Below are 14,324 nucleotides of genomic sequence, written 5' to 3' on the forward strand. Positions count from 1 at the left end.
GTTATTTGAGTGTTGATTATTATTATATCATTTAGGCTAAAAGTCGCTGTTGTTAAGCTTTAATGTTATAGTAATGTAACTGGGCTAACGTAAGGGCTGTAGTTTACAGCATTAGCAGATAATTTTGTTATCCTTGAGAAACGTTTACTTGTAATTGAATTAATTTAAAGACAAGGACACAATTTGTTCATTAAAGCACTGTTTAATAAAAAAATAAAAGCAATTTTAGCTTTCTAAACCCCCCCACCCCACCGAAATGAACCGAACCGAACCGAACCAAGACCTCAAAACCGTGGGACGAACCGAACCGTAAGGTTTGTGTATCGTTACACCCCTAATAATTACAAAAATAACTATATTACGATATATATTGTTATTTCTCATATTGTGCTTTTGGTCACATCGCCCACCCCTAGTTGAGATGATGAGCTCAGTGTGTGTGTGTGTGTTTGTAAACTCACCCCGGCTTAGTTCTCGTTTCCTCAGATGCGTCTGAATCGGTTGCTGTCCATGGACCCAGAGCTGTTGGAACAGCACGATGTGGACGGCAGTCCTGACCTGCAGGAGGCGCCGCACTCCACACAGGGCTCCACACATAATCACACACACTCACACGCGCACACGCTCAAAACCAAGCAGTACTACCGCTTCTGGCTGCTGCCATACCTGTGGGTCGGGCTGCACTTTGACAGACTCACACTACTGGCCCTCTTCGACAGGTACACACACACACACACATGAATGTGTATTACTGATGTCTCATCTCGTATCCTGATGGTGGTGCGTGTGTGTGTTTATCAGGAACCGGGAGGTTCTGGAGAACATGCTCTCGGTGGCTCTGGCGGTTCTCGTGGCCTTTCTAGGTTCTGTGCTGCTAGTACATGGGTTCTTTACTGACATTTGGGTTTTTCAGTTCTGCCTCGTTATCGCCAGTTGCCAGTACTCATTGCTGAAGGTGAGAATCTCACACTTTTCAAATACACACTGATCTAATGAATCATTTTTAATGAAAAATTTTCTTTTGATCCCTTAATCAGAGTGTACAACCCGACTCTTCATCACCCAGACATGTGAGTAACACACACACACACTCTAATACAGTTACACACTCCATTACTGTGAGCCAAAAGCATATAAATTAGTGCAGGAAAAATGAATGTGTTCATTTCTGTGATTAATGGGACTTGTGCATTAATAATAATAATCTGTACATCTCAAGATTATGTTTAGAGAGATGGCATTGAACAAAAAGTATTAAAAATATACTAGATTCTACTAGAGATGCACCGATTGATCGGCTGGTGACTGGAATCGGCCGATTTTCACGTGATTGGCCATGATCGGCGACCGGCCGGTCAGTCTGACATAATCCGATTTTATGCCGGTCAAATGCACTCGGGCGCCGCATGATTAACATCGCGCAACATCAGCATCACACGTGCACACGGAACGCGCACATGTAGGAAACCTCGTGAATTACGGCCGTTTCACACCGCAAGCGGGAGCAACGCGTTTTTGATTTTTGTTTTTTTATTCGGCGTGCATGTTAATCAATGAGTGCATTCACACCGGGAGCCGGAGCAGCGCGTGAGCATCGAGCAGGAGCGTCACGTGAGCAACAGTGAAGCGCGGGTTTCGGCGCCGAGTCTATTTTTGCTGCGCTCAATTTAAGTGAAAGCACACTTTTGATGGACAAAATAAATATTATTTTATCCAAAAAGTGCCTAAAATGCACAGAATTTGTATGTCTGGTGTGTTTTAACAAGAACTGAAGTAGGCTGTAAGAAAAGAAAATGAAGACTCAAAAATATTTATAGAAAATGTACCCATTTAAACTTGTTTTTATTATTTCCCAATCGTTTCCCTGCACATGCTCCACTTGTCCTGTTTAGCCTGGCTGGACATGTGTCAGATGAGAGAAGAACTGTTTGAGAAATATAACTTGCCATTGATGTACAAGTGATTGCAATAGGCCTGTGTGTGTGTGTGTGATAAATATCTTTATACTGCAAGGCTATATTTATTTTATTTTTATTTGTTATTTATATATTATTTTATTGCCATTACCTGTTTTCATACAGAAGTTTAGTTTGCTAAATATATCAAATTTGTTTAGTTGGATATTGGATGTGAAAAGGAAATGGTTCTTCCATAACACTGCACTTTAGATGTGTGTGAATTTCCCACACCAGGAGTAATTTATATAGTTCTATTTTATAGCGATTATCTGTTCGAAAAATGTTCTATTAAAGAGAAGATAGAAAATAAATATTTGTGTGTGCTGTAAAGTGGTTTGAACAAATGAAATCGGAATCGGCTAAAATCGGTTGTATATTCATGATTATATATATTAATTAATTAATTAATATAATCTAACCTTTTAATATTTGCAAACAGAAGAATGTAAATGAGAAATTTGGGATCTAAATTCAGAGATGCAATGATTTTCTTTCCCTCCTGTGTGTGTTTAGGGTCATAATCGTATCATCGCCTACAGCAGGCCTGTGTATTTCTGTCTGTGCTGTGGGCTGATCTGGCTGTTGCACTATGGGAGTGTAAACAGCAACTCCAGTGCAGTGTCTCTATATGGAGTCGCTCTCACCAGCTCCATCCTGTTGTCTCAAGCGCGGGATCTCCTCATTGGTGAGCATTGAGCGTAAATTCCCAGCAGATGAATATGTAGTGGTTTTTGTTTTGCTCTTTTATTGAAATCTGCAACGCAGAAGCTTTCCCCTCAGCATTCCTGTGAAAGTAGACAAATATTCCAGAGCTGAGCACAGAGAAAATCCTGCTGATCTGACGGGACTCAAGTACTCCGGCTTTACATTATCTCTCTTTCTTCTCTCTCACTCTAGTTTTTACCCTGTGCTTTCCCATCATCTTCTTCATTGGGCTGCTCCCTCAGATTAACACTTTTGTCATGTACCTGCTTGAGCAACTTGACATTCACGCCTTCGGAGGAAACGGTAACATATGTGCCCATTGTAAAAACTGTTGTGTTTGTGTGATGAGATTGGTGTTTTAGAGACTCATTGTAATATCTGTCTTCACTCCCAGCATGCACCAGTCTGCTCTCAGCTCTCTATAGTGTTCTGCGCAGCGTCGTCACCATAACGATGCTCTATGGGTTCTGCTATGGCGCCCTAAAGGTGATGAATCACTTGTTTTGAATTCTTTCTGGATTTAAGTTGTATTTGTGTGGATTGTTAAAGCACACTGAATATTCCTCTGTATATTATGTTTGTTTTCAGGACTCCTGGGATCCTCAGCACATTCCTGTGCTTTTCTCTGTGTTTTGTGGGCTGTTGGTTGCTGTTTCATATCATCTCAGCCGCCAAAGCAGTGACCCCTCAGTTCTCATGTAAGTTTTTCTGCGAGTGTGTGGGTTTGTGCTTTTGATAAATATTTCTTGCATTTTTCCAGCTTTAAGTACTTTGAATTGAGCTCTTTGAGTATTTATTATTTGTTTTAGGAACTTTTAGTCCAGTGGTTAGTTTGTATTTTGTCGATTTTAATTCTGTCTTCTGTATGTGTAGTTCATTAGTGCAGTCAAAGGTCTTCCCTAACGTAAAAGAGAAAAATCCGGAGGATCCCCTTTCTGAAGTGCAGGATCCGTTACCAGAGAAACTCCGCAGCTCCGTGGTAAGCAATACATGCATAAATCTCACAAACATAGACACAAACACACATGGACTCTTCTGTCTTAAATGATGCGTCTGTGTCTCTCTCTTTCTCTCTGGCTACAGAATGAGAGACTACAGTCAGATGTGATTGTGTGTGTCGTCATTGCTGTCCTGTATTTCGCCATTCATGTCAGCACCGTTTTCATCGCCTTACAGGTAAAACACTATGAATATAAATACAGTACTTATAAAATTCTGGCCGATACTGATATGGCAATAATTATTTGCATGTTATGGACAAAAACTGATAATTTATATTTATTGTATCTAAATTAATTAAAAAATACACCACTAAAAAGTCAAATATAATATTTATTTTGAGATTGGCTAAATATTACATTTAACAGGGTTTTTAAATGATTAATGTTTTTTAAATATTAACTTTAACTAATGTTAAATGACAGCAAAGGCAAAATTAAAAGGGAAATAAGAATGCACAATAAAATACCCAAAATTGGCTCATACACTACCATTCAAAGGTTTGTGGTCAGTACTTTTTTTTTTTTTAAAGAAATCAATATTTTTATTCAGCAAGGATGCATTAAATTCATCAAAAGTGACTGTAAAGAAATGTATAATGTCACAAAAGATTTCTATTTCAAATAAATGCTTTATTTAAACTTTCTATTCAAAAATCACATCATGGTTTCCTATTAAGCAACATGCTTAATCAACACTGATTGTAATAAAATTAAATGTATTTTGTGCACCAAATCAGCATATTAGAATGATTTCTGAAGGATCATGTGACACTGAAGACTTTGCTATCACAGGAATAAATAGAATTTCATAATATATTCAAATAGAAAACAGTTTTTAAGTTATAATAATATTTCACCATAATTGTTTTACTGTATTTTTGATCAAATAAATGCAGCCTTGGTGAACATAAGAGGCTTCTCTTAAAAGCATTAAAAAATCAACCCTAAACGATTGAACGGTAGTGTCTTTCCAAAATCTGCCAAGAAATAATAAAAAAAACTCTAATATCGGCCAGTAATCTTAAGCAGTATGTTGTGTATCCCTAAATATGATCAAACTGCACTTCACAGTTCAGCTGCAAATCAAACTCCAAGAATACATATTGTATCATAATTAAACTACAGATAAATATTAAAAATAGAATAAATAGACTGTTCTTGTCCCTCTGTCTTCTCTTCTAGCCATTTTTGAGCTATGTTCTGTACGGTCTGGTTGGGGCAGTTGGGCTGTTAACTCACTACCTGTTGCCCCAGATGAGGAAGCAGTTACCCTGGTACTGCTTCTCGCACCCTCTGCTCAAAACCAGGGAGTACTATCAGTTTGAAATCAGGGGTGAGTCACACTACAGACGTTGAAAATTCAGTTTACTGCTATATAAATGCATAACTCTCATTCTGCTGGGACTCCGTTAGCATTAACTGTACTGAAGTACGTGTTTTCTGTGTGCAGGTGCTGCCCATGTCATGTGGTTTGAGCGTGCACATGTGTGGCTGCTGTTTGTGGAGAAAAACATCCTCTATCCACTCATTGTGCTTAATGAGCTGAGTGGCAGCGCACAGGAGCTCGCCAGCCCCAAGAAACTCAACACAGAGTCAGTATTCCTTCTTCTATCTAACCTGTGTCCTTTTGTATTCAGTGTTAAGGTTGTTGTTGTTGTTTTATTGACTGTCTGCATCTGATCGTCATGTATTAGCTAAACATTGCTCTGCACTATCATTTACAAGAAATCAATTAATTCTCTCTCTCTTTCTCTCTCTTTCTCTCTCTTTCTCTCTCTCTCTCTCTCTCTCTCTCTCTCTCTCTCTCTCTCTCTCTCTCTCTCTCTCTCTCTCTCTCTCTCTCTCTCTCAGGGTCGGAGCTCTAGTGATAACTGTCGCTGGGCTAAAGCTGCTGCGTTCTTCCTTTAGTAGTCCAACATATCAGTATGTCACTGTCCTCTTCACGGTCCTGTTCTTCACGTTTGATTACCAGCAGTTCTCCGAGACATTGCTGCTGGACCTTTTCATTATGTCCATCATTTTCAGCAAGGTCAGTCCTCGTTCCTATAGAAATCGATTTTTGTCTTGACTTATTATTCTTTCGGGAGTTTGATATAGGATATGCCCTCTGATTAATTACAGAGTTGAAGAGTTGTTCAACATGTCCAAGTCATTCCAGACACAATTTAAAGACACTTGTATAAGATTCTGTTAGTTATTGAATCCTAAAAATTTAGACTAATTGGTAGATTGATTACTAACCAGCAGATATCATAAGAAAGATCTCTGGAATACTTGTGAATGTATTCACACTTTGTGAATGATGACTGTTTAACCAGGGAGCTTGTCCCAGGCAGCCAAATTGTTAATTTCATGTCTTTTATATCACTCTATGTTCTCTATGTTAAAAGCCATATTAAGCAGCAAAATGTAAAGTTTTCTTTATTCTCTATAACTCAAATCAATATTTTATTTTTATTTTATTTTTAAAAGCCATATTAAGCAGCATAATGTAAAGTTCTATTTATTCTCTATAACTGAAATCAATATTTTATTATTTTATTTTAACCCTCTGGGGACCAGAGTGTTTTTGGGACCCTTGGGATGTTTTGACATGCACTGACATTTGTGCTTTTTTCAGTTATTTATAAACATGTTAATGGCAAAGGTGTAAATTCACTCTATATAGCACATACGGGGCTACCATGATATCTGAGCAACATGTATGTACATGTTTTTTATTTTTAATAGAATAATGTTTATGCGTGGTTATTGAAAAAAATAAAAATGAAAGTTGCTAAATTAAAGCCACAAAACACATATTGATTATTTCTTCACAAGACTTTTGAAAATTGTATCACATAGCCTAGAATATTTGCTCCAAAACTATGTGAGAATCATCCTGACTACTCATTCAGATAAGTCAATAAAGTCTTTTACATTTTTAATGACGTGTTTTGTTTGAGAAAGCTTTATGCAGGAGGCGTGATCTCTCATTAATATGTGTGGCATTCCACACCTGAGAAAGACAAAGACCCTCCCCATAATGGCCCTATTAGGTGCTATCAGGCCATATCATTACAGGAGCCTTGCACAAAGAATGAGGAGATTTAAAAAAGATTTAAAAAGATTTAAAAAATTACCCAAATACTTTAGAAATGAAAAGTACTTCACATTGTTTTCTGTTTCTCTTATTTGGTCAATTATTTCTTTGGTAAACAATTTTGATAGCTAAATATAAACAAAACACACTCATCAACTTTTAGATGAACTACCCCCAACTGATTGATATTAAATACAACTCCTATCGGTGCAATTAAACTTTAAATAAAGTGTGGCTGAATAATTTTTCAATCTCATGTTATGCTTTACTTCATCAATCAGTTTATAATATCTGAATATTTTATATTGAACTATTCTATTCATAATAAATTAGTTATTTCCTTTTAATTTTGTAGGATAGTAATACTAGTTATGTTTAAATGTGTTCCCCGTTACATTTTTGCCATGTCTGCTTATAGGCTACATATGCGTTTGAAGGGGCTTGTTTTGATCTTTTTGTGATCTGGCAACCCGTCACCCTGCGCTTTAATCAATAGCCTATAAGTTCAGAAGTGACTAGAAGGAGAGCAGCAGTATGAAAACCGAACAGCAGCTACTGTTAGTGTTGACAAAGTAGCCTAGTTTAAATTATACACACCTTGTAACTGCGTCATTATTTGACCATAGCCCGGTGAACACCGCGCTCCCTCAGTGCGTGTGCACGCGCGCGTCTTCTGCATCAGTAAATGCGATCGGTTAATTTAAGTGTCAAGTTGTAATCACGTATCGAATTAAAGGAAGATTTTATCAGCTGGTTCGGTGGCCAATTGTTTGGACTTAGAAATATATAACTCGCGCTGCACATTTAGTAATTTTGCCTCAGATATAGGGGTGGAACGGTACACAGAAGTCACGGTTCGGTTTATACCTCGGTTCAGACATCACGGTTCGGTACGATTTCGGTACAATGGAGGGAAAAGCAAAACAAAAATGCAGAAGGCATTGTATTTTTTAAATAAGTTTTATTAATAAAGGCATAGAACCAGATTATTTGTAGTGCACTGTCAATAGTTTTATATAATTAGTTTATTAATTAAATTAATAAAAAGACAAAAAGACCTTGCGATATGTTTGGTAATTGTACAATTAATTTAAAATTATTTTGCTATATTTCAGATCAATATATTTGTTTTCCTTAATTTTAATTAACATTATTAATTGACAATGTAACATTATTCTCATCTGAATTATAAATAATTGATTTCTGTATAAAATAATACTACCATTAAAAACATTCGATTTTCTTTTTTTAATCAATGTAGAATGTGTAAGATTAGTGCTCCGAGGACAAGAGATGAAAACCAATGCAATATGACGAATGTCCAAAAGATGGGACCCACAGACTGTTTTGAAATGGAGTTGGATAAATATGTTTTGCTTTTAAAACAGTGTGTGTGTGTGTGTGTGTGTGTGTGTGTGTGTGTGTGTGTGTGTGTGTGTGTGTGTGTGTGTGTGTGTGTGTGTGTGTGTGTGTGTGTGTGTGTGTGTGTGTGTGTGTGTGTGTGTTTTGGTTGGGTGACAGTTGTAGGTTACAGTTTGACAAGAGTTTTTTAGTGTGACAAAAGCACAATGTTGTGTTTTATTGCGAGTGTACACAAATATAAGTAAACACTTTCCAGGTTTAATGATCTGTATGAACAAAATGACGGAGTATGTTTTTTATGTTTCCACTGTTCGATCGCGCGCCTCTCTCTCTCTCTCTCTCTCTCTCTCTCTCTCTCTCTCTCTCTCTCTCTCTCTCTCTCTCTCTCTCTCTCTCTCTCTCTCGCGCACACACACACACACACACACACTCCAGCATTGCAATCTTGACATCGCAGCCTGTTCATTATGCGGTCGCGGTCACGGTCACACCAAACGCGAATAGAGCGTCAAATAGTCCAAAGCGAATAGGACGCGCGAATAAAGGCAACGTTTGAACGCGCGTTCAGAGCTAAGCCGATGGTACAGATTATGTGTCCCTAAAGAACCCGCGTATCTAACAGTAGTTCCGCATTACATTAATTAATTTGCACGCGAGTTCTATTTATTTTTATACCGTGTATTCTCCGTGTAAATTCGTGCACCGAACCGTGACGCCCGTACCGTTTCGGTTCGATACGAATACATGTACCGTTCCACCCCTACTCAGATAGGCTACAGGATAGGCATTCACTTTAACAAGCCGGTTGTTCATTACCACGGCAAACTGTTTGCGTGTTTAAAAACTATAGATAAGAGACGGAAAGATACAGATAACTATACATTATTTAAGGATATTTCTATTTGTTACGATATTGATATATGAACTGTTGTTGTCAATTAATGCTTTGCGAGCATGCACTCTGTAGCCTGGGTGCTGCACTGCTCTAGTTTAACTGCTGCGCGTGCGCCTTTCCCCCCCGAAAATATCACGTTAACAACAACAACCCTTTAGAAAATGTAATTCCTTTGTGGATCCTCTTGATCTGCTTTCTCCGTGTTTCTTTTTACAATTCTCAGTGTTTCAGTCTCACGCACGTTGCACGCGAGTTAACCACGCCCACTTATTTGCATTTCGCGGTATACACGGAATAAAAAAATCTGTTACGGTTGACATTTTCTACCGCGGTAACGATATATACCGTCATACCGCCCAGCCCTATGGCTGGGTGAATAGTATTAGCTGAGTTGTGTTGAAGATTAGAGACGTGCTCCAGAAAAAAAGTTCACGGTGACCGAGAGGCAGAACGCACACCCTGTTTATTTTCTTTATTTTACAAAAGCACAATATTTTATTTCGATTGTATGTGGGCACATAAAAAAGTAGACATTTACCAGATTATTTTTTCATATTTCTTAACTGTATATGAACAGAAATGATGGTAGTACTTTAAGTCTATTTTTCTGCTATGTGAAAAAAAACGAGCAAAACGCGCCGGCGCGTTTCTGGTCCCCAGAGGGTTAAAAAGCCATATTAAGCAGCATAATGTAAAGTCAGTCAATCCACAGACCCCTTCAGATGATACAACACCCACTGCTTCTCTTACATTATCCCTCACGAATTGCCAGTTTGTTTGTTTTTTTAGATAGATTCTTTTGCAAAGTCCGTATTGTATAATTGTGTGTTTTGTTTTGTAGTTATGGGAGCTCTTTTATAAGTTGAAGTTTGTTTATACCTACATCGCGCCGTGGCAGATTACCTGGGGCTCTGCCTTCCATGCCTTCGCCCAGCCGTTTGCAGTGCCACGTATCCTTATCACACATTGTGTTTCAGATTTAACATATTTTACAGGCTTTGTCAAACCCTGGCGTCTTTGTGATTCTTTCTGTTCTTCCTTGACTCCGCCCCCCTCCAGACTCTGCCATGTTGTTCGTGCAGGCCATTGTGTCTGCTGTGTTCTCCACTCCGTTAAACCCTTTTCTTGGCAGTGCCATCTTCATCAGCTCCTACGTAAGACCTGTGCGCTTCTGGGAGAGAGAATACAAGTAAGACACTCAGTGTACATCAGTGTCTCCGTTTTCTTTTGCCATTTTAGCCCAGCTCACAATGCTTTGTTGATTTTAATTTGTGTTTCAGTACTAAGCGAGTCGATCACTCCAACACTAGACTTGCCTCGCAGCTCGACAGAAACCCAGGTACTGGTTTACATAGAGTATCTGTTATAATCATTCTTAGTTTAGTTTCTTGCCCTTTGAGGTCTAGATTTGTGTGACATCTCTAAACCTGTGTCGCCTCATCCCATCTCTCATGTTGTCAGGTTCAGATGATAATAACCTGAACTCCATCTTCTATGAGCATTTGACGCGTTCCCTGCAGCATTCTCTGTGTGGAGATCTGCAGCTGGGCCGCTGGGGAAACTACAGCACTGGAGACTGCTTCATCCTGGCATCTGATTACCTCAATGCTCTCGTTCACCTTGTCGAGATCGGCAACGGCCTCATCACTTTCCAGCTCAGAGGACTTGAGTTCAGGGGTGAGGAGAGGAAAAGACAAAAAGAGAGATTATGAGAGTATAAGAAATGTTTCTTGAGCAGCAAATCAGGATATTAGAATGATTTCTGAAGGATCATGTGACACTGAAGACTGGAGTAATAATGCTGAAAGGGAATAAATTACATTTTAAAATATGTTAAAATAGAAATTACAATTTAAATTGTAATGATATTTCACAATATAGCTGTTTTTACTGTATTTTTGTTCAAATAAATCAGCTTCGTGAGCATATGAGACTTCTTTCAAAAACATTAAAAAATCGCATCGACCCCAAACCTTTGAACGGTAGAATACATTTTTAAAAAGTTATAGTTCTTGGAAATGTAATATATTATGTAAAAACAGGATTTTGCTAGCTATTAATTGCTCAATGTACTCTAAATTTAGAAATTAAAGCTCTCTCCCCAATCCACCCTGACCATTTGTAGAAATTAAACCACAAAAACATTTAGGAATCATTACATTAGTAATGTCATAATAACCATGAGCACATTAACATAACTGACCATGGCTTTGGTGCATGGTTCGAATGGATTTTAAGTTGACACAAGTGGAAAAAATATAACATTTTAAAGGAGTTATTAATGTTGAAATGATTATATGATTCTAGTTAAATTATTCTGTCACATTTCTTTTCCTATTTCTATCCTAGGGACGTATTGCCAGCAGAGGGAGGTGGAGGCGATAACAGAGGGAGTTGAAGAAGATGAAAGCTGTTGTTGCTGTGAGCCTGGTCACCTTCCCCATCTGCTGTCCTTTAATGCTGCGTTTGGACAGCGCTGGTTGGCCTGGGAGGTTCTGGTCACTAAATACGCCCTGGAGGGCTACAGCATCACCGATAACAGTGCCGCGTCTATGCTGCAGGTGTTTGATCTGCGGCGAATCCTCACCACCTACTACGTTAAGGTCAGCACACAAAAAAAAACTGGCTAGGTGAGGTTTAACGTTCTGAAATTGTGTTTAAATCATTTATTTATTGTATATGTGTTTGTATGTGTGTAGGGCATAATTTACTATGTCATCGCGTCTCCTAAACTGGAGGAGTGGCTGGCGAACGAAGCCTTATTGGAGGGCTTGAAGAGCTGCGGAGAGAGAAACTATGTTGACCTGGATCCAACCTTTAACCCCAATATTGATGAAGACTATGATCACAGACTGGCTGGAATCTCTAGAGACAGTTTCTGCTCCGTCTACCTCAGCTGGATCCAGTACTGCAACTCACGGAGAGAGAAGGTAAACACATGCTTGTGATCAATTTAATGCATCCTTGCTGAATAAATGTATTAATTTGTTTTTAAAAAATCAAAATATCAATCTTACTGACCCTTTTTAAATGTATTAATGGAAGTGTTTGTTAACACAATTTTACATTGCTACTGTCTCTCTCACTCTTTCTTTCAGCCACTAGACAGTGAGAAAGACTCTCCATTGGTTTTGTTGTGTTATGGTCTGTGTGTTTTGGGAAGGAGAGCTCTGGGAACTGCATCTCACCATATGTCCAGGTGAGGGTGCAAAAATCCTTTACTGTGCTGGAGATTTTCCAAAAAGATTGTGTGCACGTTTATTCTGATGGTGTGTGTTTGGGTTCTTACAGTAATCTAGAGTCGTTCCTCTATGGGCTGCATTCCTTGTTTAAGGGAGATTTCCGGATCTCATCTGTGAGAGATGAATGGATATTTACTGACATGGAACTGCTGAGGAAGGTGGTTGTGCCTGGAATTCGCATGTCACTCAAACTGCACCAGGTGAGATGCGTGTGAGACGAATTTCTATGTCATCTGTTCTCTGTGTCATATCAAATGTGACTTGTATTATTTTATGCGTTTGGGATACAATTTAACCAGAGTTAATCTCTCTCTGCAGGATCACTTCACCTCCCCTGATGAGTATGAGGAATCATCTGTGTTGTTTGAGGCGATTTCTTCACACGAGCAGACGCTAGTGATCGCTCATGAGGGCGACCCGGCCTGGCGCAGTGCTGTCCTGTCCAACTCTCCCTCTCTGCTCGCCCTCAGACACGTGTTGGACGAAGGGACCAACGAATACAAGATCATCATGCTTAACAGACGCTACCTCAGCTTCAGGGTCATAAAGGTGAGGGCAAAAAGACAGGATAAAATAAAGGAAAATAGACTCACAGGGAAAGACAACTTTATTAGGACATAAGTAATTTTCTGTTTTTGCATGTGCATTCTTAGGTGAATAAGGAGTGTGTGCGCGGTCTGTGGGCGGGGCAGCAGCAGGAATTGGTGTTTTTGCGGAACCGAAACCCGGAGCGTGGAAGCATCCAGAATGCCAAGCAAGCACTACGCAACATGATCAACTCTTCGTGCGACCAGCCAATCGGATACCCAATATATGTGTCGCCCCTGACAACATCTTACTGTAATACACACCCCCAGCTGGGACACATACTGGGAGGACCAATCAGCATCGCCAACATACGAAACTTTATCGTCAACACGTGGCACAGGTGTGTGTGTGTGTGGTTGTATGAGAAAGAATGGACGTTTTTTGATTGTCACAATAACGGCACTTATGTCTCTCACTGCAGACTGCGTAAAGGTTGCGGTGCTGGCTGTAATAGTGGCGGGAATGTTGAAGATTGTGATGCAGGTGGCTTGTCGTGTGGCAGTGGGAATTCTGGGAATTCTGGGACAGGAGCAAGTGATTCCCAGCACAGCTCAGGACCTACAGCACTGCACGCTTACACACCTCATTCTCTGGGTAAACACACAGTCGATGTGTAGACATCATTTACTGGTTAAACACATATCATTTTGATGAATTTGTATTCTAATGAGGCCTCACCCAGTTAATATTTGCAAATCCACAGTTTACCATGATGTGTCTGACACCTTTATAGGTATAATATACACTCTCCGGCCACTTTATCAGGTACACCTGGTTCAACTGCTCGTTAATGCAAATATCTAATTAGCCAATCACTTTGCAGCAACTCAATGTATTTAGGCATGTAGACATGGTCAAGACAATCTGCTGAAGTTCAAACTGAGCATCAGAATGTGGAGGAAATGTGATTTTAAGCCTCGTTCAGACTGTCAGTCCAAATCCGATTTTTGTGCATGTCCGATTGGAATCCGATCATACAGGTGAAACTCGAAAAATTTGAATATCGTGCAAAAGTTAATTTATTTCAGTAATTCAACTTAAAAGGTGAAACTAATATATTATATAGACTCATTACATGCAAAGTGAGATATTTCAAGCCTTTATTTGTTAGAATTTTGTTGATAATGGCTTACAGCTATAAGCATGGATCCATTCTGCCTTGTATCAATGGTTCAGGTTGCTGCTGGTGGTGTAATGGTGAGAGGGATATTTTCTTTGCACACTTTGGGCCCCTTAGTACCAATTGAGCATTGCAACGCCACAGCTTACTTGAGTATTGTTGCTGACCATGTCCATCCCTTTATGATCACAGCACACCCATCTTCTTATGGCTACTTCCAGCAAGATAATGCGTCATGTCACAATGCGCAAATCATCTCAAACTGGTTTCTTAAACATGACAATGAGTTCACTATACTCAAATGGCCTTCACAGTTACTAGACCTCAATCCAATAGAGCTCATTTGGGATGTGGTGGAACGGGAGCCATGG

The 14,324-nt window shown here is 39.2% G+C and overlaps 1 protein-coding gene across 6 annotated transcripts in view; it reads left to right on the plus strand.

Annotated features, from left to right (window-relative positions):
- Positions 1-14,324, plus strand: part of pcnx1 (pecanex 1) — a 48,228-nt gene that overhangs the window by 29,921 nt on the left and 3,983 nt on the right. For 3 of the 6 annotated variants that reach the window (XM_056254978.1, XM_056254981.1, XM_056254980.1), the window contains 23 exons: positions 472-719; positions 802-955; positions 1,038-1,070; positions 2,472-2,643; positions 2,856-2,966; positions 3,058-3,149; positions 3,252-3,361; positions 3,537-3,642; positions 3,747-3,839; positions 4,847-4,997; positions 5,115-5,256; positions 5,516-5,693; positions 9,845-9,953; positions 10,063-10,192; positions 10,284-10,342; positions 10,465-10,680; positions 11,353-11,606; positions 11,703-11,933; positions 12,102-12,202; positions 12,295-12,445; positions 12,564-12,794; positions 12,899-13,173; positions 13,255-13,427. In XM_056254978.1, the coding sequence (XP_056110953.1) occupies positions 472-719; positions 802-955; positions 1,038-1,070; positions 2,472-2,643; positions 2,856-2,966; positions 3,058-3,149; positions 3,252-3,361; positions 3,537-3,642; positions 3,747-3,839; positions 4,847-4,997; positions 5,115-5,256; positions 5,516-5,693; positions 9,845-9,953; positions 10,063-10,192; positions 10,284-10,342; positions 10,465-10,680; positions 11,353-11,606; positions 11,703-11,933; positions 12,102-12,202; positions 12,295-12,445; positions 12,564-12,794; positions 12,899-13,173; positions 13,255-13,427 (3,520 nt within the window). Of the gene's footprint in view, positions 1-471; positions 720-801; positions 956-1,037; positions 1,071-2,471; positions 2,644-2,855; positions 2,967-3,057; positions 3,150-3,251; positions 3,362-3,536; positions 3,643-3,746; positions 3,840-4,846; positions 4,998-5,114; positions 5,257-5,515; positions 5,694-9,844; positions 9,954-10,062; positions 10,193-10,283; positions 10,343-10,464; positions 10,681-11,352; positions 11,607-11,702; positions 11,934-12,101; positions 12,203-12,294; positions 12,446-12,563; positions 12,795-12,898; positions 13,428-14,324 lie in introns of all 6 variants that reach the window. The other 3 variants (XM_056254979.1, XM_056254982.1, XM_056254977.1) reach the window with 2 other exon arrangements.

This window comes from Rhinichthys klamathensis, unplaced genomic scaffold, assembly GCF_029890125.1.
Source record: "Rhinichthys klamathensis goyatoka isolate OS25496 unplaced genomic scaffold, OSU_Roscu_1.1 h1tg000115l_1, whole genome shotgun sequence".
Taxonomy (NCBI): domain Eukaryota; kingdom Metazoa; phylum Chordata; class Actinopteri; order Cypriniformes; family Leuciscidae; genus Rhinichthys; species Rhinichthys klamathensis.